At 57.2% G+C, this 23,101-nt stretch overlaps 7 protein-coding genes across 7 annotated transcripts; 4 read left to right on the top strand and 3 right to left on the bottom strand.

Moving 5' to 3' along the window:
* Positions 1-301: 301 nt before the first annotated feature.
* Positions 302-2,984, bottom strand: SPBR_01337 (nuclear GTP-binding protein; the record flags this gene model as incomplete). The annotated part of the gene is made up of 4 exons (XM_040759648.1): positions 302-1,354; positions 1,919-1,972; positions 2,050-2,783; positions 2,885-2,984. 4 exons carry the CDS (start codon positions 2,982-2,984, stop codon positions 302-304), a joined length of 1,941 nt encoding a protein of 646 aa, XP_040619881.1.
* A 516-nt stretch (positions 2,985-3,500) lies between these two features.
* Positions 3,501-4,505, top strand: SPBR_01886 (uncharacterized protein; the record flags this gene model as incomplete). The annotated part of the gene is made up of 1 exon (XM_040760196.1): positions 3,501-4,505. One exon carries the CDS (start codon positions 3,501-3,503, stop codon positions 4,503-4,505), a length of 1,005 nt encoding a protein of 334 aa, XP_040619880.1.
* A 528-nt stretch (positions 4,506-5,033) lies between these two features.
* Positions 5,034-8,614, bottom strand: SPBR_01242 (ABC transporter (Adp1); the record flags this gene model as incomplete). The annotated part of the gene is made up of 5 exons (XM_040759553.1): positions 5,034-7,402; positions 7,586-7,810; positions 7,891-8,184; positions 8,267-8,379; positions 8,463-8,614. The coding sequence occupies 5 exons, from the start codon at positions 8,612-8,614 to the stop codon at positions 5,034-5,036; spliced, it is 3,153 nt and encodes a 1,050-aa protein (XP_040619879.1).
* A 1,316-nt stretch (positions 8,615-9,930) lies between these two features.
* SPBR_01689 (aminotransferase) lies at positions 9,931-11,356 on the top strand (the record flags this gene model as incomplete). The annotated part of the gene is made up of 2 exons (XM_040759999.1): positions 9,931-10,452; positions 10,529-11,356. The coding sequence occupies 2 exons, from the start codon at positions 9,931-9,933 to the stop codon at positions 11,354-11,356; spliced, it is 1,350 nt and encodes a 449-aa protein (XP_040619878.1).
* A 2,455-nt stretch (positions 11,357-13,811) lies between these two features.
* Positions 13,812-15,494, top strand: SPBR_01584 (uncharacterized protein; the record flags this gene model as incomplete). Its single annotated transcript, XM_040759894.1, has 3 exons — positions 13,812-14,079; positions 14,204-14,524; positions 14,614-15,494. 3 exons carry the CDS (start codon positions 13,812-13,814, stop codon positions 15,492-15,494), a joined length of 1,470 nt encoding a protein of 489 aa, XP_040619877.1.
* Positions 15,495-16,315: 821 nt separating this feature from the next.
* On the top strand, positions 16,316-18,928 carry SPBR_01350 (elongation factor G; the record flags this gene model as incomplete). Its single annotated transcript, XM_040759661.1, has 3 exons — positions 16,316-16,584; positions 16,650-18,794; positions 18,874-18,928. 3 exons carry the CDS (start codon positions 16,316-16,318, stop codon positions 18,926-18,928), a joined length of 2,469 nt encoding a protein of 822 aa, XP_040619876.1.
* A 651-nt stretch (positions 18,929-19,579) lies between these two features.
* SPBR_01495 (c2h2 finger domain containing protein) lies at positions 19,580-21,510 on the bottom strand (the record flags this gene model as incomplete). Its single annotated transcript, XM_040759805.1, has 3 exons — positions 19,580-20,306; positions 20,391-20,667; positions 20,745-21,510. The coding sequence occupies 3 exons, from the start codon at positions 21,508-21,510 to the stop codon at positions 19,580-19,582; spliced, it is 1,770 nt and encodes a 589-aa protein (XP_040619875.1).
* Positions 21,511-23,101: the final 1,591 nt, after the last annotated feature.

Here is a 23,101-nt window from a genome sequence, read left to right as displayed (position 1 = left end):
CGTGAATCTTGATCGAAATCCAAGGCAGCGTCGCGCTCTGTGGACGAAAGTGGGGCTAGGCCACTAGCCACGGTAGTCACGTGCACAGCATAATATGGGGTCGAGGATTCGTGCGGCGTTTGCTGAGAGCCTTGCTTGTTACGTAATCATGCAACATGCATCACGACTCTGGCGCTGCAAACTCGAGGTCACAGTTGTAGTTGCACTTGTTTTACATGCAGTCTTGGATTTTGGTCATCAAATTCATGCCGGCGATCTTTGTCAGCCGGCTGTGCTTTTTGTTCTATTGTGCTTAACATGGCTATCTCTTTTGCCGCTTCGCCTTGGGCTTCTGCTGTGGCTCTGGCGGCGCCTCTTCCTCGTCACTGGAATGTGTCACGCCGCCGTCTGCCTCCTCTGCCTCCTCGTCATCGTCGTCCTCCTTATCTTCCTCGTCCTCGCTGGCTCCCGCCGTCTCAGGGGCGTCACCGTAGTCGCTCTCATCGTCGCTGATGCTGCCCAACGAAATGAGGTCGTCCTCGTCGTCGGAGCCGAAATCGCTCGGTGCGCTGTCGGTGCCGAAGCCACCGAATTCCTCAGCGTCCTCGGCCTTCTCCGCCTCTGCATCGCCGTCTGCTGTCACAGTCTCTTCCTCTGCCAGCTTTGTCGTGCTTGGCGCAGCCTCACCGTCGGCATCATCGCGCTTCCGCTTCTTGGCTGCCTCGTCGCGGACGCGGCCCTTTTGGCTGGCTGCCTTTTGATCCTCCGGGCTCAGCTCCGGCGGCGGGGTGAACCATGGGATCTTTCCGCGCAAAAAGTCATTGAGTACGATGCGCGCCATGCCGTCGGCGTCGGCATCACCGCCAGCCAACAGCCTGCCGCGTTTTCTCGACAACTGGTCAAGAAAGTCCGTCGCATCGGTCCAGTCATTCAGCTCGTAGGTCCGAGCAAGGTGGTGCTTCTTCGTCTTTTTCAGGACAGCAGAAATGTACTGTGCCGGGTTGTAGACCTTCTCTGTTCGCACCGCGCCGCGGAGAAGAATATCTTCGGGTGATGCGTTCGAGTCGGGCGGCACGATGCCCGGGCAGTCGATCAGGTAGATTCTCTTCATCAGACGGACAAACTGCCAGACCTTGGTCTCACCCGGGACCGGGGCGACCGTGCAGGCCTTTTTGCCCAGGAGAGCGTTGAGGACTGAGCTCTTGCCGACGTTGGGGTAGCCGACAAGACCGACGCTGATCTGTTTCCGGTCTGCGTGTAGAGACGAAAATTGGCGCAGCAGGGAGATCAGAGAGCCCTTGCCGAAAGGATTTGTGATGGATGCGCGGAACGCGCAGGTAGGAACGGTCTTTTGGAGTGTCTTGACCCAGCGTGCCTGTTGCATTGTTAGTTGGCTTCTCTTGATCAACAAACGTAGAGCAACCTGTGTTGGGATGATGTTGAACAAGACGGCAAAATGAACAATAGGAGAAGAGGACAAAAAATGTAAGAAATAAGAGGAAGAAATAGAACAAAAGACACGCAAAAAGTGTAGAAATGTCTGTATCACTACTAAGAAAGTCCGCTTTTTGGACGGCCGAGGAAAAGAAACTTTCCAGCCTGCGGGTTTCAACTCATCGCGATGCAAACTCTGGGTTTCGGATAGACTTCCAAGACGGAAGCTATTATGCAGCACAATGACCATGAAAAGATCAAGGGCCGTGAAATCCAAATTTTCAATCTCCCAACGTTGTAACGCAAACCTAACATGGACGCAAACAAAAAGTTTGGCAGGGGAAGGCTTCCTGACTTGAACATTGGGGACCAGAGTGCATGGTCCAAGAAGGGGGCAATAGGAAGGGTACGTGTGGCATGGAATAAGAATAATGACAAAAACGAAGACAAGAAGGGAAACAAAATTGACCGAAACAAAGAAAAGAACCCGACTGAGCAGACTTACAGCAACACCGGAAGGAACCAAGTCACACTTGTTCAGGATGTAGATGAGATGTTTCTAGCAAAGGAGTGAAGGTTAGTAACAAACATAAACCACAACGCCGCAAAATCGACAGTTCAGCGTGAGATACTCACATGCGGCGCATCATTCTTGATGTAGTCTTGAATGGTCCGGCATGTAGTGCCGATGGGGTCCCGGGCGTCCAAGACGTGGATAATGACATCGGACGAGTCGATTGTCCGGTACAGCTCGTTCCAGATACGCCGGCTCTGGCCCTTGCTGAACACAGGCTCCATCCGTAAACTCGACGAGGCATCGGCCTCCTCGTGGCCCACCTCCGGCGGCACATAGTCCAGCTCTTCCAGGGCCTTGTCCACGACGGCCGACTCCACGCCCTCACTCGCAGCAGCGGCGGCGCTCAGCAGGCCGTTCTGGACGAGGGCCGAGCGGCGGTCATTGAAGGACCGCATGCTCAGCCGCGCCGTGTCTGCCAGGTCATCGAGCGTGCTGAAATCTTTCATCGTCACACGCTTGCGGGTGGCCTTGTCGCCAAAGACGTCGGCAAAGGAGTCGGCGAGGACGGGTTTCTGCTTCGTGGCGGACGTCTCGTCGCGGATCAGGGACATGGGCAGCTTGGCGCTCTTGAGGAGGAAGCGGTTGGGGTCCTTGGCCTGCTCGGCCATGGCGCTGCGGAAGGCCGTCAGGGATTCCTGGCTGATGACACGCGAGTTCTGGAACCATCTGCGGTTGGGCTCGATGACAGCGGTGGGGATGTCGCGGCTCTGGTACGAGGCGGCCTTGGTGATGTTGCCTTCGGAATCGCGCTGCGCCTTGCCCTCCTTGTACATGTTCAGCTGCTTCACCTTTTCTGAGACGGTGTTAGCATCACACGGTCTGGCACGGAGTCGGAACCTGCACCGACACTGACACCGGCAGCCGTCTGCGTCGCATCCCTGGGTCACAACTTACTGGCTGAGCGGTAAAAGTTCTCGCCCTTGACCTTGATGTTGCCATCCTTCTGCTTTCCCTCGCGGCTGCGGCGAGACGCTTCTTTCTTTCCGGTACCCATCTTGGCCTGTTTGACAGCCTGCTGTGCTGAAATGTGGCTGTCTAAACAGATTTGTTGTGTTGGGCGGGAAAAGGCGGGAAAAGGCCGGAAAAGGGAGAGTGAAGAAAGGCTTGTAGGTGAATTATTCAAGGAAGAAGAAATGGAACCAAACATTCGTTTATTGGGGGATTCGAACTTTTTTTTCTCCGTATCGCTGATAACAACATTAAAGTGGAGCAGTGGAAACTGCAACGACAGTAGTGGCTGGGAAGAGGACCCCACTGTAATCGGCCGCTGTCTCCAAACAGCTCAACGCCCAGCCAGCCGGAAAATCTATTGGTCCGCTTATGCGGTACGTACCTTTCTCCATTGGACATCGCAGGTCGAACAATTTTCTAAGCCGCCAGCTGCTCCAATTGCTTCGACCCCAGCTGTTGACGCCGCCCAACAATCACGAATTGGGCCGTCCTGCGCGAAACTCGCGCCACGGCATCTCTTTCCTACTGCACACGAATAATACGACACACAAAACACAGCATGCCACCGCGGTTACCGGTGCGGCCGGGCCTGTTGTGCCGCTCGGCCGCCTCACCTTCGTCCCTCGTCCTTCGCCCGTACTCGACCAGTCCGTTACAGCAGCCGTCTAGCCAGAATGACAAGCCGCCGTCGCTGGCAACGGACGTGCCGCCAGAGTCGCCCCGCTACGTCAAGTACCCGAGACCCCGCCAATCCGAAGAACACCCGCGACCCGATGTCAAGGGTCACATGCCCGTGCCACGCGACGTCTTCCGCGCACAATATGTGCCAGGACGCACAAAGGACATCCTCCACAAGTGGGCCAAGAAGTCAGATGCGACCGCCTTCACAGAAAGCGCGGCGCCGCTGTCCAAAGCGGAGCAGCGGGGCGAGGAGGCCTGGTCCGAGCGCGAGATTATGCGCCGGCGCCTGGCCGCGAACCGGCGACAGGGTCTCTTGGCCGGTCTGCGGGGCCTGTGGACGCGCCAGCAGGAAACGAAGCGGCGCGACCGGGCCCGCTCCACAAACCTTGCCAACCGAAACCGGCGGGCGGCCCTCGCCACGCCCGAGGGCCGCGACGACGTGCTCACGCGCTCGTCGGTGCGGGACGTGACGGCCAAGACCACAGCGGTCATCCGCGACCCGCTGCGGCACGAGAAGCAGGCTGCCTCGGCGGCACGCACGGCGGCCATTGCGCAGGCGAAGAAGGAGGCGCGGCGCGATGCGCTGATGGAGCTGTACCACGCGGCGGGCAAGTTTATTGTGGACGAGCAGGACCTGGAGCGCCGCGTCAGCGAGCTGTTCCGCCCCGACTACTTCAAGGAGGAGGGCTACAGCTACGGCTCGGTCAACGCGGAGAACATTTGGGATGTTGTGGGCAGGCCGGCGTCGGTGCGTGACCTGATGCAGGGCATCACGCGGACGGAGACGAAGCTGTTTGACTCGAAGCGCACCGAGCTGGACCGTACGACGAAGCGGCAGAAGCTGGTAGCCGAGGCGTTGACGGGCGGCAAGATGCCCGTATAGAGAGGCTCAACCTCGAAAACTTGAAAAATAGAGGAGAAGCCATATCATGTACCGACAGAAATTCGATGGGATACAGCCCACGATTTTTTCTTGAAAACTTGCATTCCTTTAAAATCTTGTACAATACTAGCTATAAATTTATGTACTTTGTAGAAAAAAAACGAAAGCCATAAAGAGACTTATCCAATCATTATCTGCGTGTACTTCTACCACCATGAATCATTCAGACGATGCTTTCTCTAGTGCAGCTTCACATCACATAGCGCCTCGTGCGTGCCTGTGCAAAGCAGTCGCCGGGGAAAATGAAGTGGTGTTAAGTGGTAAGTGACAAAACAGGAGGGAAAGTAAAGAAAAGGCGACTGGCAAAAGCAAAATCCGTAAAACGCCGAGCAAGGAAAGCCAATATGCAACAAAAAAAAGGGCAAGGCGGTCGACATTTGTGTTGCAAGGTCGCCATGTCATAGATGGGCCGATTGCGGTGCCATGGACAAAGGAAATGCAAAACATGGGAGGTGTCGCACGTTCAAATCAGCGCTTCTCGACAAGGAGAACGTGCATCGCACCGTACGCCAGGACGATAAAGACGACGGCAAACACACCCAGGCTCGTCACATCCTTCCATAGGGCAATGTTGTTGAAGCCGAACGAGCTCAGGATGGCCGAGCCGGGGACGGAAATGTCCAGGCCGTACTTGTGGTCGACAAGCGTAAGGTATCGCACCTCATTCACAATCAGGGCCTCAAAGGCGTAGTGGAAGATGGAGAGGTACTGCAGCCACACAGCCGCGGCCGGGATCTTGTCGTGGTTTAGCAGGAGACCCGCAAACAACAGACTAAACAGCATCACCAGGCTGCCAATGAGGTTCGCCACACTGCCGTCCTTGCACACGATGCCGATAAACAAGCAGATGCCGGACGCAGCCAGGTTGAAGAGAATGAGGACGAGGATGAACACAATGAAATGCTCAAAATCAGGAACCAGGCCCGTCATGGGGTAGATGATGGCACCCATCAGCACGGGCGGGAGAATGCGCAGTGGAAGGATGTCGAACAGAACCTTGGCGGCAAAGTACGTCACGGGCGAGTAGTAGCCGTTGGCGCGTTCGCGCGTAAAGAGCAGCCGCTCGCTCGCAAAGACGTTCAAGCTCGTCAGTGTGCTGAAGCCGAACAAGGCGAGCACGAAGAAGAACAGACCCAGGCGGTTCTGGAAGCCGGGAATATCACTAGTAAGACCGTAGAAGAGGAAACCAGACAGGACACCGAGCAAGATCGAGATGGCGTAGTGAGTGAGCATCAGCAGCGGGTTGCGGTATAGGTTCTTCCACGTCCGCTGCGACAGAATGATAAACTGGCTGTAGTAACCAACACGCGCGTAACCCTTTCCAATGACACTGAGGTGAATGTTGGGACCCACGGGGCTGTATCCGTTGGCGCCTACGTTGGCGGCGGCATCAACATCGCCATCCTCGTCCACCGGGCTGCTCGAATTGTTGCCGTTGGCGTTGTGCGCGTCGGCGACGGCTTGGTTGATCTCGTCGTGTGTGCTCTGGGCAACTCGGGACTGGGCAAATGCGGTGATCAAGACATCCAGATCTGTGCCGCTTGTGGCCGATGGAGGCGCATTGTCAATGTCGTCCAAAATCTGGGGGGCGACGGATCCAGGCGACTGCCGATGTAGCCTGTATGCGCCAATCTCTGCGTCCCCGGCATCCGACGAGGCAGACGTCTCTATCGTATTCTTGCGTCTCGTAAACAGCTCACGCTCCTGGCGGGCACGCACAGAGTTACGACGCTTGCCCTTGAACCGCAGCGTCGACGAAGATGCCTCGGCCGCGTTCCCGCCGCTGGCCTCGTCGGCCATCGTGCTGGCGGCAGAAACGCTCGCAATCGACTTCACGGCACGAGTGCTACTGGGGCGGTCGCTGGCAGCGTCGGAGCCAGTTGCTAGACCGGCGGAAGGCTCATCCTCGTACGATGGCGCCGAGCCGGCATGCATGGTCAGGTCAACGAGGTAGTCGGCAATGTTGAAGCCGGGAGGGCACGAATAGCCAATCTGGTCAAAGTAGTCCTGGCACTGAGCAAAGGGTCCGGAGTAGACGGTGTGGCCTTGGGCGAGGAGAACGAGACGGTCGAAAAGAGCGGTAATGTTGGAGCGAGGCTGGTGGATAGTGAAGATGACGGTTCGGTTGTACGTCTTGGCTAGAGTGACGAGGCACTCAATTACGTTGTAGGCGTTGTAGGCATCCAGTCCGCTTGTGGGCTCGTCGAGGAAGAGAATGGAGGGGCTCGTTACCAGCTCACAGGCGATGCCAACGCGGCGTTTCTCACCACCCGAAATACCGCGTCCGTGGCCCTCTTCGGAACCAATAAGCGAGTCGCGGATGTGGTGGATGCCGAGCTGCTTTTCGACGTCGTACACGCGCTGCTCCTTGGCGGAGCGGCTCATGTCGCGAGGGAGACGGAGGAGAGCGCTGTTCAGGATGGTTTCGTGGACGGTCAGAGTCGGCAGCATGGTGTCTTCCTGGTCGACAAAGCCGACCACATTCTTGAAGTCCTGGTTGCTGACTTTCTCGCCGTTGACAAAGAAGTCGCCGGACACGTCGCCGCGTTTGTTCTTGCGAGCAAGGATATCGAGGAACGTCGTCTTTCCGGCACCAGAAGCACCCATGATCGCCATAACCTCGCCCGGGCGGGCCAGGCCTTGAATGTTGTTGAGAATCTTCTTTCCGTTGAGCGAGTACGACACGTTTTCGAAGTGAAGAGAGGCCGGCCGGTGGTCGGCCATGAGCTTCACAGACTCATCGTCCGAGTCATCAAACTGGATGGGGCCGTAGTTGAACGAGCGGCGGGACAGGTACCATGTCAAGAGAATAGCACCGACAAGGAAAAGCGAAGCACCTGCAATGACGGCGGCGATCAGAGGCGTGTTGATGCGAGAGACGGGTCTCTTGTAGCCAGGCACCTCGGTGCTGTAGAGGCACTCGCCAGCGCGGCAGGTCAGATAAATGCTCGGGTCGCCAAAGACGGAGCTGATCAACTCGTTCATATTGGGCTCGTCGAACAGACAGTTGTTGGCACCACCTTCGGCCTGGTTGCACTCGAAGGAGGCCGGCCCCTTTATGGAGTCCTTGAGGAAATCGGACAAGTCGATGGACCCGTCCTCACCGCAGAGCATCCGATCCGACACGCAGCTGCAATCGATGTTCTTGCAGTGGTATTCGGTGTGGTTGGCGGCTTCGTCAAATTGGGCGTCCGACTCGCATTCGCGAAGGTGGCAGAAGAACGATTCGCGCTGGTCGACCCAGACTGGGGTGTGTTAGTACCCAAAGTACCCAAAATCGAAGGAGGAGCACATTGCCGCAAGGAGCAAAAGGGCAATAACATACATTGAAAGTCGCACTCGGAGCTGTTGCGGTCGCAGGTGAAAGTGACCTGGGGGATCTTGCCGTTCAATATGGACAGAATCTGCTTATTGGTGACATCGCACATCTGGAAGTTGTTCTTGACCACGTCTCCCATTTGGTAGCAGACGCCGCCGTCGCCGGTCTCCATCAACGCATTGCACGCGAGGTCATCTGTGCAGACATTGCAGTTGATACCGGTCCAGCCCTCTTCACACTGACAAGCGGGTGCATCTCCGCGTAGTGGCCGGTCGTGGCCGCCAGCCAACGAGCCACAAACTGATGAAGACGGCATATTAGACACCGAACGTCTGTAAAGCGGTTTCCAGAAAGGAGGACAGGGGGAGTCCGGGGTACGTACGTGGATCTAAGCAGTCGATTCCAGCCCAACCGGGAGGGCACTTGCAGGTTCCGTCGTTGCCGTTGCACTCGGCGAACTGGCCGCAGTTAAATGAGGGCAACAAGCAGTTGAAGCTATTCGTCAAAGGATGGTCAGCGACGGAGGGTCCATACTCGAGACACCGAGATCAATTTGGGACGGCTTTGTTGGAGCTCACCAGGGTGGGCAATCAGAATCGCGGGTCAGAAGAGCCATCTCAGCCCGCATGGCATCGATGCTGGTGAAGGAGGTATTGTACGCCGACGCGACGTTGCTGGCCATCAACGCGGCCGCGCCAATGGCGAGTGTGCGAAAGCGGAGTAGCGCCATGGCAGTTGGAGAGCGAGCTTGACAGAAACGGCCGTCAAGAGGCCTGGGGTGCGAGAGAGGATGATGTCGAGGGCTTACGTTTCGCAGAGAGACGATACGTCGTCGGCCGAGGCTGTTTGGTTCAGGGGGATTCGTACGTCGCGGTACGCGCTAGTTAGGCAGCAGCAGATGCGAGCTTCGACGCGGGCCCTGTCGTCGGTCGGAGGGTAGCCGAATGCACACGGCGATGTATCCGGAGGAGAGGCAAAGCGGCAGTGGACGGAGGTCGGATAGAAGGCGGATCCGAGAGGAGGAGCAGCGAGACCAAAGGCTGGGAAACGAGGTGACAGCGTGACAGATGGCACCTGAACGCACCCCAAGTGGGCGGGATCCACAGCTTCCAAGCCGAGACCCGGTTGCAGTCGCAGGCTGTTGACAACGTCGACAAGGCCGGGGAACGACGGGAGAAAGATGCAAAATAGAGGCTGAGAACGATGGTGGGCAAAAATGGAGAGAATATCGACGGAGAGACGCTGGAGATGGAGAAGGTAGAAGCTTTGGATCAAACCGAAGGAAGGAGTGGCCGAGCTGGGCGCCATGGCTAAGGCAGTCGCAATCGGCAACGTGCCAAGAAGGTACACTACTGAGCACCTACATATGCTCTGGAATACAGAGGCGGCAGGCGCAACCGTGTTGGCTAGGCACGGAGACGGCGCCAAGCTCCCGCCTTCCTTGTTGAGACGCCACATGCAAAGAAAGGTACATGTTTCTGCACCAAATGAATATGGTAAGCCAAGTACACTGAGGATTATGATGACGATAAACCCCACATGATTTTGGAAGCCACACTGCACCTGCCTCGTAGATGTGCTCAGCACCAATCCCCACATTTCGGAGCCGTCTCATCGTATGCTGCAAACGTGCTCAGCATCGTCCCAAGAAGCTCTTGAGCTGTAAATGCGCCTGAATTTGAAATCTGACCCGGTTGACTCTGGCACGACCTACTTTGGTCAATAGATGCTGCAGAGATTGTTGTGTGAAGCTTTTCGGGCTTTCTGCTCGAGGTGTTTCCCCACAGTTTATCCACGGTCGTGCCTTCCACATAAATCTGCAAGCTTCTACCAGCCTAGTTCCTTTCAGGGCGTGTCGGATGCCATCAACAGGGCGTACGTCTATGCCACACTTCAACTTCCAGCTTTCTGTACCCGTTTCACGGCTTTATAAGGATCTCGTTCTCCATCAACGATCCTTTTGTTGGCCCCGTCATCGCCTGCACCTACATTATTTCGCTACCGCACCTGCGCATTTACCAGGCACGTCTCCAAGAGCTGCCCAACATGGTCAAGATCGAGCCGTTCCAGGTGGAACAATGGATGGACACCTACGAGACGACGGCCGGTGTGCTCAACATAGCCGAGACCTGCGCGGCCTCTCTGTCGATTGCTGACTTGGCCGGCCTAGCCGTGCCCACGGGCGTGGACGGCACGACGAGCGTTCCGGCCGCCGATCCGTTGTCAGCGCTGGCCACAACACGGCTGACCTACGGCGCCATCCAGGGGTCCTCGACGCTGCGGAAGCACGTGGCAGAGCTGTTCGACGAGGGCAAGGACGCCAACGTACCGCCGCTGCCGGCCGACAGTGTTGTCGTCACGCAGGGTGCCATTGCCGCCAACCACCTCGTATTCTACACGCTGCTCGGCCCCGGCGACCATGCCATTTGTGTATACCCGACATACCAGCAGCTGTACGGTGTTCCGCAGAGCCTGGGTGCCGAGGTGTCGCTCTGGAAGCTGACGCTGGAGAAGGGCTATGTGCCGGACACGGCCGAGCTGGAGAATTTGGTCCGGCCAAATACAAAGGTGGGGGCATATGTGTTTTTGATGGCCAGGGAGGTTTCGAGGCGCTTGTTCGCGTTCCTGTACAATGTACTGACAGTGGCTCCAGATGATCATTGTCAACAACCCGAACAATCCGATGGGGGTGCCCATTCCACGCGCCGTGCTGGAAGCGATTGTCCGCTTCGCGAGGGCGCGTGACATCATCATCCTGTCTGACGAGGTGTATCTTCCCCTGACCCATGGTGGTATGTTGGCGCCAGACCCGGACGAGAGCCACTATGCGGCGGCCTTGACGCTGGACGAGGCATCCGAGCCCCGTGTTCCGCCGCCGCCGCCCCCGAGCATCCTGACGCTCGGCTACGACAAGGCGATCGCGACGGGCTCCATGTCCAAGGCCTTTGCGCTGGCAGGCCTCCGGCTGGGCTGGGTGGCGTCCCGCGACAGGGCGCTTGTCGACGCCATTCTGGCCGCGCGTGACTACACCACCATCAGCGTCTCGCAGCTGGACGACGGCATCGCACGCTACGCGCTCTCGGACTCGGTGCGCGACTCGCTTCTGCGCCGCAACAATGACCTGGCGCGGCGAAACATTCGTCACTTGAACCGGTTTGTGGGGAAGTGGGAGAGCAAGGGCCGCGTGCGGGTTGCGTGGGTGCCGCCGACAGCAGGCACGACTGCGTTTGTGCAGTTTTCCACGGTGGCCAGCGGCGACGACAGCAGCGCAGCTGCGACACCGGTCGACGACAAGCAGTTCTGCCTCGACGTGCTGCACGCAACGCAAGTCCTGATGGTGCCGGGATCGCTTTGTTTTGGCCATGGCAAAGACTTCAAGGGCTATGTGCGCATTGGCTACGTGGGCGAGACGGCCGTGCTGGTCGAGGCGCTGTCAAAGCTGGACCGGTATCTGGAGAACAACCTGGCGTAGTCTGGGCCAAGGTTGGGATAGCAACCGAATGCAATCGTTTTGTGACAGCAGGCCAGGGTACAAAGGTTGATATATATAGATATATATATAATTTGCATTGGTTTGGATAGCCACAAAAGACATGACTCGACAGTTCAGAGACTCTACGACAACACCAGCCGCTGTGGCTTTGCGATTTAGCATCGCCGGCTATTATTGAGAACCGGAGGAGCCAGCAGAGCCCAGCGGTCTGAACAGACACGCAATATGGCAGCGGAAGCTGCCGCACTGTCGCAATTTAATACTGGTCTTTCATTTATTTCGTAGGGCTGGCGACGTCATCGTGTCGACACCAATTGACTGTGTCTCGGAAGGCTCTCACTGAGACCAAGCTCAAAAGATGCATGCTGGTCCTGGCAAGGGATCCGTCGTCGCTGGCATGTGGAAACGATTCTGCAGCTAAGCCTGGGCGCTCGCTTCCGTTCCAAGAATAGAGTGGTACTTTTTTGGATGTTAAGCTTTTTCGATCGCACCGTGTACGGCGCATGTCGAAATACCAAGTATTGACCTCGACTCCAGGCCCAGGCACGGGATCATATATGTCGCATTCATTCACATGTTCGGTATTTGGAAACACAGGCAAGGCATACCGCCCAACAAAAGATCCACGGACGTTTCCCTTTTGCCGTGGCCGAGTAGCCAGCGCAGTTCAAAATGGTCTTCGTAGGGCTCGCACCCATCTCGGCTAGAACGACATTCTATTCACATATGACATACGACGTACAACACACCCTGTTCTTGTAAAGGCACGCCGGACGTCCACCAGTTGGGATTGTCTTGCCCCAACCTCTTTTCACAGCCACGCGGCCCAGAATCAAGCCGGGCGTCTGCGTCCTCGTAGGCTTTGCTAGGGCGACGATCAGATGCCCTTCAGATCAAGGGTGCCGCACATTCTGCCACTGGTCTCAGGGTGGCCACCAGAGAGGCCAACAGGACAGGCGCGGGGCCACGCGCAGTAGGATATGAAACACAGGTCGTGGGCGCATGGTTTCAGATCTGGCCAGTGGCAGAATTGCGTTGCAGGTGTTTGTCTCTGTCTGCCAGCGAGTGAGAACAACTTGCTCCTCTTTCCAGTTTCGTTCTTCATTTCTCACATGTTCCATTTGCCATCGCATCTGCCGATTTCTTTCCTGCTACCAAGGACGGAACCGGATGGAAGACAAGTAGACAACGAGGCCAACGTCAACCCGCCAAAGCCAAAGCAGCGCTCTGGCCGCCAACTCTCAGTGTACAGTGGAGAAATAGCGTGATCACAGGCAGTTTGTGGTTCGGACACCGAACTGGCGTGCCTTCCGCATGCTGCTCCTGACCTAGGCAGTCTGATCCGAAGCATACGTATCCACAGTGAAGGCACTGTGCATAATACAGCCAAAGCCCGCTACGTTTCTATATGCGCACTGTACGGGGCACTGCTCTCAAGCTTTCTTAGCGCGCTGGTTTGACGCCCGTGTCACAGCCAAATCGTCTCTACATCGCGAACCACGGCCTTTCGTTTTCGGAGGAAATCATGTGCGCTTCGACAAAATAGAAAAACAAAGGGCCAAAATGCCTTGGTCGGCGAGCTGGGCGGCCGCGGAACTGCGCCTCTCCAAAGGCGAGAAACGAGAGAGCGAGAGAATAAGCAGAAATAAGCAGGAATCAGCAGAGGACACAGGCGCCATTCGCTCTTTCCTAGCCGCCAGCTCGCTAAAGGAAGGAGTACGCAAGCTGCCGTTTCGTACTAGGCCTCCCCTTTCGAGTCGTCTCGCCGGTTGCGCCCCGTTTGTCTCTCCATACGATTCCTGTTGTTTATGTCCATCGCTCGCGCCTTCCCGCGGAGGTTCTTTGATGTCTGCAGCCCAGGCAAAGTTACCCAATGGGGCACTATTGCGCCCGAACTTCAGCTGTGCTGCAGGGAAGTTGCCACCCGTAGTCCCTAGCCCCACTGGAACACAGCCCAGACTGGGGTTCCTGCTCGGGAATCTCGCTTTACAAGCCATAGGCTTGGCATTTTCTCATGGTCAAAGGACTTGCAGACAACCAACATACTTCCGCTAAGCAAAGCTTCGCCCACGGTCCAGGACAGTGTTTTCTTTCATTTCGTTTTCCTTGTTGTCTCACCTCGTTCCTTTCCTCTTTCGGGTTTGTCGCACTTATTGACGTTCTTTGTTCTCATCGAGGAGTCTGGGCTACCCTTCCGCTGTTTCTCCTCACCTCGTCTTTATTTTCGTTGTCTTTGTTTTCTGTATTTTCTCGTTTCCTGTTTCTCTTCATCTTCATCTTCGTCTTCGTCGTCGTCTTCGTCTTCGTCTTCTCCTTTCTCGTCAGTCTGCTTTGAAGCGTCTTCCGAGCCCTCCGATCCAGCGAGTATTATTGGCCTCGGCCGTCTCGTCCTTTTGTCTCGCCTCACGTCTCTCCTCCGCTTCTTTCTCAGATCATGAAGACCACAAACGTCGCCGCCGGCGCCATGCTGGCTTCGGCCGCCAGCGCCGCTCTCCCCGAAGGTGTTGTGCAGTTCGACGTCGGCAGACGGTCGGCACACCCCAAGCTCACGCGCCGGGCCACGGCCAACACCGACTCGTCGACGATTGACAACAACCTGTCGCAGGGCGGCTACTTTGCGACTTGCAAGATTGGCACGCCGCAGCAAACGCTGACCCTGCAGCTGGACACGGGCAGCAGCGACATCTGGGTGCCGTCAAGCAGTGCGTCTGTCTGCGAATCAAGCGAAGGATGCAGCCTTGGCTCTTGTACGTTCCCCTCAGCGTGTGCTCGTCAGCATTCCCCCTGAGATGTCCGTCACCTTTGTTGCTCTGCTAACAAGCCCAGTCAACTCGGCCGACTCCTCGACGTTTGTGGTCGTAGGCAAGGACGAGTTCAGCATTTCCTATGTCGACGGCAGCCACTCGGACGGCAGCTACTTCACAGACGTCTTCACCATTGGCGGCAGCACCGTCACAAACATGACCATGGGCCTGGGCCAGAGCACCGACATCAACTTCGGCCTGGTCGGCATTGGCTACAAGACCGACGAGGCCATTGTGTCCACAACGCAGTCCCTGTCGTCAGCGTACAACAACCTGCCGCTGGTCATGGTACAGGAAGGCGTCATCAAGACCAATGCCTACAGCTTGTGGCTCAACGATCTCGGTGCGTACACTGCGAGCAGACGGTCTACGTTCCCTGTAATGGGACTCTTGCACGCGCATTCTTGGACCTTTGGCTAACTCCCCTTACAGAGGCCAGCACGGGCAACCTCCTCTTCGGCGGCATTGATACCGACAAGTACAAGGGCGACCTGACCAAGGTCAACATCTACAAGGACCCGAATACCAACACCTTCACGTCGTTCATTGTGGCTCTCACGTCGGTCAATGCCGTCAGCACCAGTGGCGACGATGCGCTGACGTCGACCGCGTTCCCCGTCCCCGTCGTCTTGGACTCGGGCACGACGCTGTCCTACGTGCCGCAGGACATGGCCGAGGAGATTTGGAAGGAGGTGGGCGCCGAATACGACGCCCAGGTCCAGCTGGCCGTGATTCCCTGCAGCATGGCCTCCAGTGGCGGCCATTTCACGTTTGGCTTTGGCGGCACCAACGGCGCCACCATTGACGTCGGCATGGACGAGCTCGTCCTCGACATCGCCACAAGCAGCGGCCCCGGCGGCCCCTCGTTCTCGAGCGGCCGCTTCAAGGGCCAGTCCGCCTGCGAGTTCGGCATCCAGAACTCCTCCGAGCCCTACCTCCTCGGCGACACCTTCTTGCGCTCCGCCTACGTCGTGTACGACCTCGTCAACAACCAGATCGCCCTCGGTCAGACCAACTTCAACGCCACATCCTCCAACATTGTCGCCTTTGCGAGCTCCGGCGCCCCAATCCCGTCGGCCACCGCTGCACCCAGCCAGGCGCAGATTTCGCAGCCGTCCTCGTTCACGGAACCTGCATATGCTGCCCAGTCGGGTTTTGCCTCGTCTGCGACAGCATCGAGCGGCTCCTCCTCCTCCGGCGGTGGCGGCAGCTCCAAGAACGCGGCCGGTGTCAACGTCGTGCCCATCGGCCTTCTCCACATCGGTGCCATCACCGCCACAATGTTCATCGCCGGCGGTCTGTTTATCTTGTAATAAAGGGCGGTGACATTGTGGTGCGGAACGTCTGCGTCTGCTTGCGTGCCCAGCTCCTGTTTTACGATAGGACGTGTGATACCCCCGGAGATGGCTTGGCCAGAGCGGCGCAGATCTGAAGCAATGCCCACAACGAAATCTATCCAACCCGGTCCTCAAATATTCGTCGATTTACGTTACGCATCCAATTATGGTTCAATTATGGTTTTCCATTTGCCAATTTTTGTTTCTTTTCTTTTATTTTTTAGGCTTTGTTTTGGGATTTAACTGCTGTTCCATTAGGATTGGAGTACAGATAGAGACAGCAATAGAAGAGGGCTAATACAATTATCGAAACAAAATCCAAAGTTGACTTTGAGAGTCGTAGAAGCTGAACGGTGCACGTCGTAAAACAACTGCAGAGCGAACGTATTCAAAACGCTCGATCCAATTGGGAGCCAATGATTGGCTGGCGCGTATAAAAGTCCCTTCAATGTACACTCGCACTAAAATCTTGGTACGACGGTACCTGGTGCTAGACCGCCATTGGGCTGGTTCGTGTATTTTTTGCGGCAGAAAAAAAGTCGACCGACAATACAGAAAAAAAAGAAAAAAAGAAAAGAAACGAGAGAAACCGACATCGACTGCTCTCTGCCTCAGCCGTGCCGTCGCCTACTCGTTCTCCACACCCATTGACGACGGCAATGCTGGCAGCCCCGTCTTCACTCTCTTTTTAGTTTTCTTTTCTTCGCAGCCCGGTGGACGTCTTCCTTTCTATAATCCTACGACGATACCACGACAACCACCTCCCCTCCCTCCCCTTCCCCCCCACCCCCGCCGAAATGCACAAGACGCGCAAGGCCGTTTCCCTGCTGCGGGCCTCTGGCGGCGCCGCAGCGACGACTGCCGGCGCCTCGTCGTCTTTTATCTCGACGCCCTCCTCGGCACGGTCCTTTGCCACGACGTCGTGCAGCCGCACCACGACGGCCTCAACGACGCGGACGGCTGGCCACAGGCGGCCTACCACAGTCCCACTGGACAGACCGTCCAAGCAGCGGCAATGGTTCAGCAACTCGTCGAATCTGCGGGCCCTCAGTGCGGCACAGGCCGCGTACGTCTTGTTTTTTTGGCCCCTGTTTTGTCCTTTTTCGTTTTGCTGACATGATTTCCCTCCAGAATCAAGGCTGCCCAGGATGCCGCCGCCAACATGACGGCCGAGTCCGTGGCCGCCAACATGAGCCCCGAAGAGGCCAAGCGGTTATCGAGGGTGCGCAACATTGGCATTGCGGCGCACATTGACAGCGGCAAGACGACGGTGACGGAGCGCGTGCTGTTCTACACGGGCCGCATCAAGGCGATCCACGAGGTGCGCGGCCGCGACTCGGTCGGCGCCAAGATGGACTCGATGGAGCTGGAGCGCGAGCGCGGCATCACCATCCAGTCGGCCGCGACCTTTTGCGACTGGGTCAAGAAGAACGAGGCGTCGGGCGAGGACGAGACGTACCACATCAACCTGATCGACACGCCGGGCCACATTGACTTTACCATTGAGGTCGAGCGCGCGCTGCGCGTGCTGGACGGCGCCGTCATGATCCTGTGCGCCGTCAGCGGCGTGCAGAGCCAGACGATCACGGTGGACCGCCAGATGAAGCGCTACAACGTGCCGCGGCTGAGCTTCGTCAACAAGATGGACCGCATGGGCGCGAACCCGTGGAAGGCCGTCGAGGGCATCAACAAGAAGCTCAAGATCGCCGCCGCCGCCATCCAGGTCCCCATCGGCACGGAAAAGGAGTTTGAGGGCGTCGTCGACCTGATCAACATGCGCGCCATCCGCAACGCGGGCCAGCGCGGCGTCAACCTCAAGATCACCGACGAGATCCCGGCCGACCTGGTCGAGCTGGCCCGCGAGAAGCGCCAGGAGCTGATTGAGAAGCTGGCCGACGTCGACGACGAGATGGCCGAGCTGTTCCTCGAGGAGCAGGACCCGACGCCCGCGCAGATCAAGGCCGCCATCCGCCGCGCCACCGTCGGCCTCAAGTTCACGCCCGTCCTGATGGGCACGGCGCTCGGCGACAAGGCCGTCCAGCCCATGCTGGACGCGGTGTGCGACTTCTTGCCCAACCCGGGCGAGGTGCAGAACCTGGCGCTGGACCGCGCGCAAAACGAGAAGCCCGTGTCGCTCATCCCGTACAACTCGCTGCCGTTTGTGGGCCTGGCGTTCAAGCTCGAGGAGAACCCCTACGGCCAGCTGACGTACATCCGCGTGTACCAGGGCTCGCTCAAGAAGGGCGCGCACCTCTTCAACTCGCGCTCCGGCAAGAAGGTGCGCATCCCGCGCATCGTGCGCATGCACTCCAACGAGATGGAGGACGTGACCGAGGTCGGCGCCGGCGAGATCTGCGCCGTGTTCGGCGTCGAGTGCGCGTCCGGCGACACCTTTACGGACGGCCAGATGCCCTACACCATGACGTCCATGTTCGTGCCGGACGCCGTCATGTCGCTGTCCATCCAGCCCAAGCGCTCGAGCGACGCCGACGCCTTCTCCAAGGCCATGAACCGCTTCCAGCGCGAGGACCCGACGTTCCGCCTGCACGTCGACGACGAGTCGGAGCAGACCATCATCTCGGGCATGGGCGAGCTGCACCTCGAAATCTACGTCGAGCGCCTGCGCCGCGAGTACCGCGTCGACTGCGAGGTCGGCCAGCCGCGCGTCGCCTACCGCGAGACCGTGTCGCGCAAGGCCGAGTTCGACTACCTCTTCAAGCGCCAGTCGGGCGGCCCCGGCGACTATGCGCGCGTCGTCGGCTGGATCGAGCCCAACGAGGCGGACGCCGAGGCCAACTACTTTGAGCAGCGCGTCGCCGGCGGCACGATCCCCGACAAGTTCCTGTCGGCCTGCGCCAAGGGCTTCGACATTGCTTGCCAGCGCGGGCCCCAGGTCGGCCACAAGGTCATCGGCACGTCCATGATCATTGTCGACGGCGCCACGCACGTCACCGACTCGTCCGACCACGCCTTCAGCCTGGCCGCCCAGTTTGCCTTCCGCTCCGCCTTCAAGGACGCCGGCGGCCAGGTCCTCGAGCCGCTGATGCGCACGACCATCACCGCGCCCAGCGAGTTCCAGGGCAACATCCTGATGCTGATCAACAAGCGCGGCACCGTCGTCGACACGGAGATTGGCCCCGACGACTTCACGCTGCTGGCCGACTGCTCGCTCAACGCCATGTTTGGCTTCAGCACCGACCTTCGCGCCGCCACGCAGGGCAAGGGCGAGTTCTCCATGGAGTTCTCGCACTACGCGCCTGCGCCGCCCCACATGCAGTACGTACCTTCTTTTTTCGCTGTCCGCACCTTCCATTTCGTTGCTCTGTGATGACCCCCATGCTAATCCCCGCTTTAGGAAGGAACTTATCGCCAAGCACCTCAAGGAGCTTGAAGAGAAGCGGAAACACTAGACTTTGTAGAACGATTTTTATGCCCATGTATATACTTTATATCTCCTCTTTTTATCATAGAAAAAGCATTTGTTTACCGTGGCATTCCGGGACGCTTCCATAATCTGGTCGATGTATCGTTGCTCTTGGTTTTTGTTGTCTGTGTCGCGACTGCCAATTTAAACATCACGAACAGAAGAGGAAGCTACGAGACCAGGCGACCGTGCAAGAACGACCGTGCTACAACAGATGCAAAACCCGCATGTGAGGCAGGAGCGCCTCAGCAGCTGGCTTGGGTCACGTGTGACGTTTGATGCGATATAGAATCATCAGCCAGCGCCATGGGACAGGTCCTTGCAAAGATACATCATGAGAGCAAGCTGCTGCACAACACAGCATAGACAGAAACATAGTTACGGCGATTCAGATAGCAAAAGAAACAAACTGGTAGTCATAACATTACAAAAGATAATCCTTGATACAGTAGAAAAAGTACATGAGACCTGGATCCAAATCGCTCTAATCCAAGGGAAGACAACGAACACAATACACACACTAAACAAGATACACAAAATAGCTGTTCTGTTGGGTTTCCCTCCGCTCAACCATTTCCTTTCCATTCCTGTTCATCCTGTCCATACTGTTGTGCGTTCCCACGTCCGCTCAATCCGATTATTGAGGGTATGTCTGGTAATATTGCTGCGAAGACGAGGACGACGAGATCATTTCGGTCGAGATGCGGCTGATGGCATCAAAGTGGATCTGCGCGGCCTGCAGCTGCGCCAACATCTCCGGGTCGTCCGGCTCCGAGAACTTCATGACGACATTGGAGAGCATGTCCTTGTGGTGGTGCCACTCGGCTTTGCTCTTGTCGACGGCCAGCTTGTGCGCGGCCTCCATGGCGGCGAGCTCCTGCATGTGGCGGCGGCTCTCCGCATCTCTGTGGTGGCTGCTGCTGCTGCTGCTGCTGCCGCTGCCGCTGCTGCCGCCCGACTTGGAAGAGGACGACGAACCCTTGCGTGAGGATGCCGATGTGCTGGTGGCGGCCGTGTCCTTCTTGCGCTTGCGGCCCTTGCTGACGGCCTGGCTGCTGCTGACAGCCATGGGCGCGGCATCGACAGCGGTGCCCGCGGCCGCGGCCATGTGCTCCAGCTGCGAGCCGTCGTCGTGATGCACGCGGCGCATGTGGTCCTTGAGGTTCCACTGGCGCGGGAAGCCAAACCCTGGCTGCGCGCGGTCGCACTCGGGGTGTGGGCAAAGGTAGGGCTTGTCGCCGTGGCCGTGCATGGCGTGGGCCTCGCGCTCGTGGCGCAGGAGGCAGGCCGTGGACGAGAAGCGCGCGTTCTCGCAGGCTGTGTTCTTGCAGCGGTACGGTTTCAAGTGTGAGTCGACAAATTTGCTGTTTGCGAGGGAAGGGAAAGGAGGCGTATTAGTCTCTGGCGGGTGTGGAACGAATAAAAAAAAAAAGGATGGGTGGACATACTCATAGTTGCACTTGAGCTTCTCGGGCTTGTGGTTGCAGCTCTCCTCGCCTTCCCATGGGCAGTGGTACAGACCATCTGGATGGCAAGCTGCCGTCTTGTACAGAGGGTGATCCCGAGCGGACTCGCCCTCGCTCTGGCGGCGGCTGCTGCTGCTTGTGCTGGCGTCGTCGCCATTGTTGCTCTGGTCCATGTTGTTGCCGCCGCCGCTGCTGCTGCTGCTGATGCGGCCTAGACCGCTGGTTGTGCGCTTGCGGCCGGCGGCCGCCTCCACCTGAGCTACATACGACAGTGAAGTGGCCGAGTCATGGCTGTCGGCGGGGAAGGGGCCATGGGCAGCGACCAAATGTCCTCACCCCGGTCGGGGGAGGAACGGCGAGAGCTCGAAGAGGCCCATGTCTGTGGAGAGATGGGCGTGTGGCTGGGATCAAAGACCATGTTGTCCAGGCCGTTCAGGCTCTCCAGGTCAAAGCCGTCCATGTTCATCTGTGTGCACGTAGGGTCGACGTGCTGCTGCTGCTGCTGGTTATGAAGGTTGCTGCCGAGGCTGGCAGCCAGATCCGTGTTGTAGGTGGGCATGGCACCTTCCGCTGTGCCGTATGTTGCGGATCCAAGGCCTTGGCTATACAGAGCAAGGTACTGGTCGGGGCTCATGCCGCCGCCAGCCGCCGCTGCGGTGCTGCTGTTGTAGTACGCCTGAATGTTATAGACCGATGGAGCAGACGGTGTAGCACCGTAGAGCGGCGCGGACAGGCTAGCCTGGACCCGTGGCCGGCTCTTGTGCGACGACGCGCGGATGGTGCGCGACTTGAAGCTGCTGGCCGAGCTCTTGGACACCGTCCGGTGCATGGGAACGGAGGTAGCGCCGGCGGTGGCTGCGGCAGCGCCAGCAGGGCCCAGCGCAGCCCACTTAGTCTCTGGCCGCGGTGTCCGGCTCTGCTGCATCTGCTGTTGCTGCAAGCGGTACTCATCCAGGCGCTGGTATGCGTACTCGTCCGAATCCTGTGCAAGGTCTCCCTGATCAGAGAAGTCGGCGAAGTTCTGTGTTCCTTCGACGGCGCCGTCCCATTGGCCGCCGCTCATGCTCGCCGTTGTGCCCGGCTGGGCTCCTAGGTAGAGCATCCCGGAAGAAGAGAAATGGCTGCAGTCGCTTTGAAATGAAAAGCATAAAAGTCAGTGTGCTGTTGAACCACTTTTGTCGTCCGGTCATTTTGTGTGTTTTTTGTTTGACTTGTCACTTGTGTTTGTCCAAAGAGAGAGGGGAAAGGTACTCTCGTGGGTCCTTGGGTGTCTCGCACACTTTGTGGAGAATGACAAGCGTCAAGATGACAGAGAAACAAAAGAAACGGAGGGAGAACAAAAGAGGGTGGAAAAGACAAAGTATTAACAAGAAAGGAAAGCAAACAGAACAGAGAAAACAGAGACGCATAACACGGGGAGAGGGAAACGCAGGAACCATCTTGACTGTACAACTTTGTTTCTACCAAGGCTCAAGTTAGTCATTGCATTGAACGGCACGAGATTATGCGTTTGCAGCCAGGAGTGGGCCGGAGGGGGGGAAAGGATGAAAACCAACCAGTCTTTGTGAGATACGGGAGCAGACGCTAGCCAGAGGGCGTGTCCTGCCATCGACAGGGCCCTTGGCCGTGCGTCTGCATCATGTAATCCATTTCCTAGTCCAAAGGTCCAAAGTCGTTTGTGGTGTATTTCGTGTCGAGGATCGTTGCCAATGTTTGAGGATTGAGGTCGATGTCGATGTCTATGCTGGGATGCGGAGTACGCACATCGTCCGTTGTGCTAGTGGCATCAAAGAAGAACCGGCACCAGGCTTCTCGCCATCAGCAAGTCCTGTATCGAGGTGTCAAGAAGCATGCATGGTTTGTTGTTGAGAAATGTCCAAGGGAAGAGCGGCCAGAGCAGTAGAAACATCAAAGGCGAAGACCCCTATCCCAAGTAAACACCATGTGACATGTCACGTGATGTTTTTGTTCGCACCATAGCGATGCTACTGCACATTCATCGTCACCACAGAATCCTTCGTAACGAAGGAGCATCTGTAGAGCGGCGTGAAACAGAGTCATCGTGTGAAGCGATCCATCAGACGAACAGCCAAGTGAACCAGAGAGCAAGCCGTGCAGGTCCAAGATCCAAAAGCGAAGCAAATCCATGATACTAGAGCCTTGAAATTGTTTTGGTTTTGCTTTTCAAAGGGTTTTCTGAGAGAAGACAGAAAACAGAAAACAAGTCGATTATCCAGTGTGCATGTCGTCCTGTACAAAAAAGCAAGAGCCACAGCCAAATGACCGGATCATCTTGTGTCCTGTGTTTCCAAAGAATGATTGGTGGTCTCCAAAAGCTGTTTCGAAGGGCTCAAAAGAGAGAAAAAGACTCCTTGTGTCCAGTCCGTTGGTCCAAAGTCCAGTGTAATTTGTGGCGAATCCAAATCATATTCATTGTTGCAGGTCCAGCAGAGAAGGAAAGGCAAAAAAGCAAAAATGTTGGGCCAAAATAAAATCCAGGTTGGTCGTTGAAACACATCCAGGCCAGAGAGTCACGTAGTTTTCGTCCTCGAGTGGACGTCATTTAGCGAGCATTGGGGGAACTTAACCTGCAGTGACAGAACGAGTATGAAAACAACGTTCGTAAATTTCAGTTTGTGCAGCCTGCGTCACCGGTCCTCTGGGTTCAGCGAGACAATACACAGGCTGGTGCC

The sequence above is a fragment of the Sporothrix brasiliensis genome (genome assembly GCF_000820605.1).
Source record: "Sporothrix brasiliensis 5110 chromosome Unknown Cont18, whole genome shotgun sequence".
Classification (NCBI taxonomy): domain Eukaryota; kingdom Fungi; phylum Ascomycota; class Sordariomycetes; order Ophiostomatales; family Ophiostomataceae; genus Sporothrix; species Sporothrix brasiliensis.
This window is presented reverse-complemented; position numbering and strand designations above follow the sequence as displayed.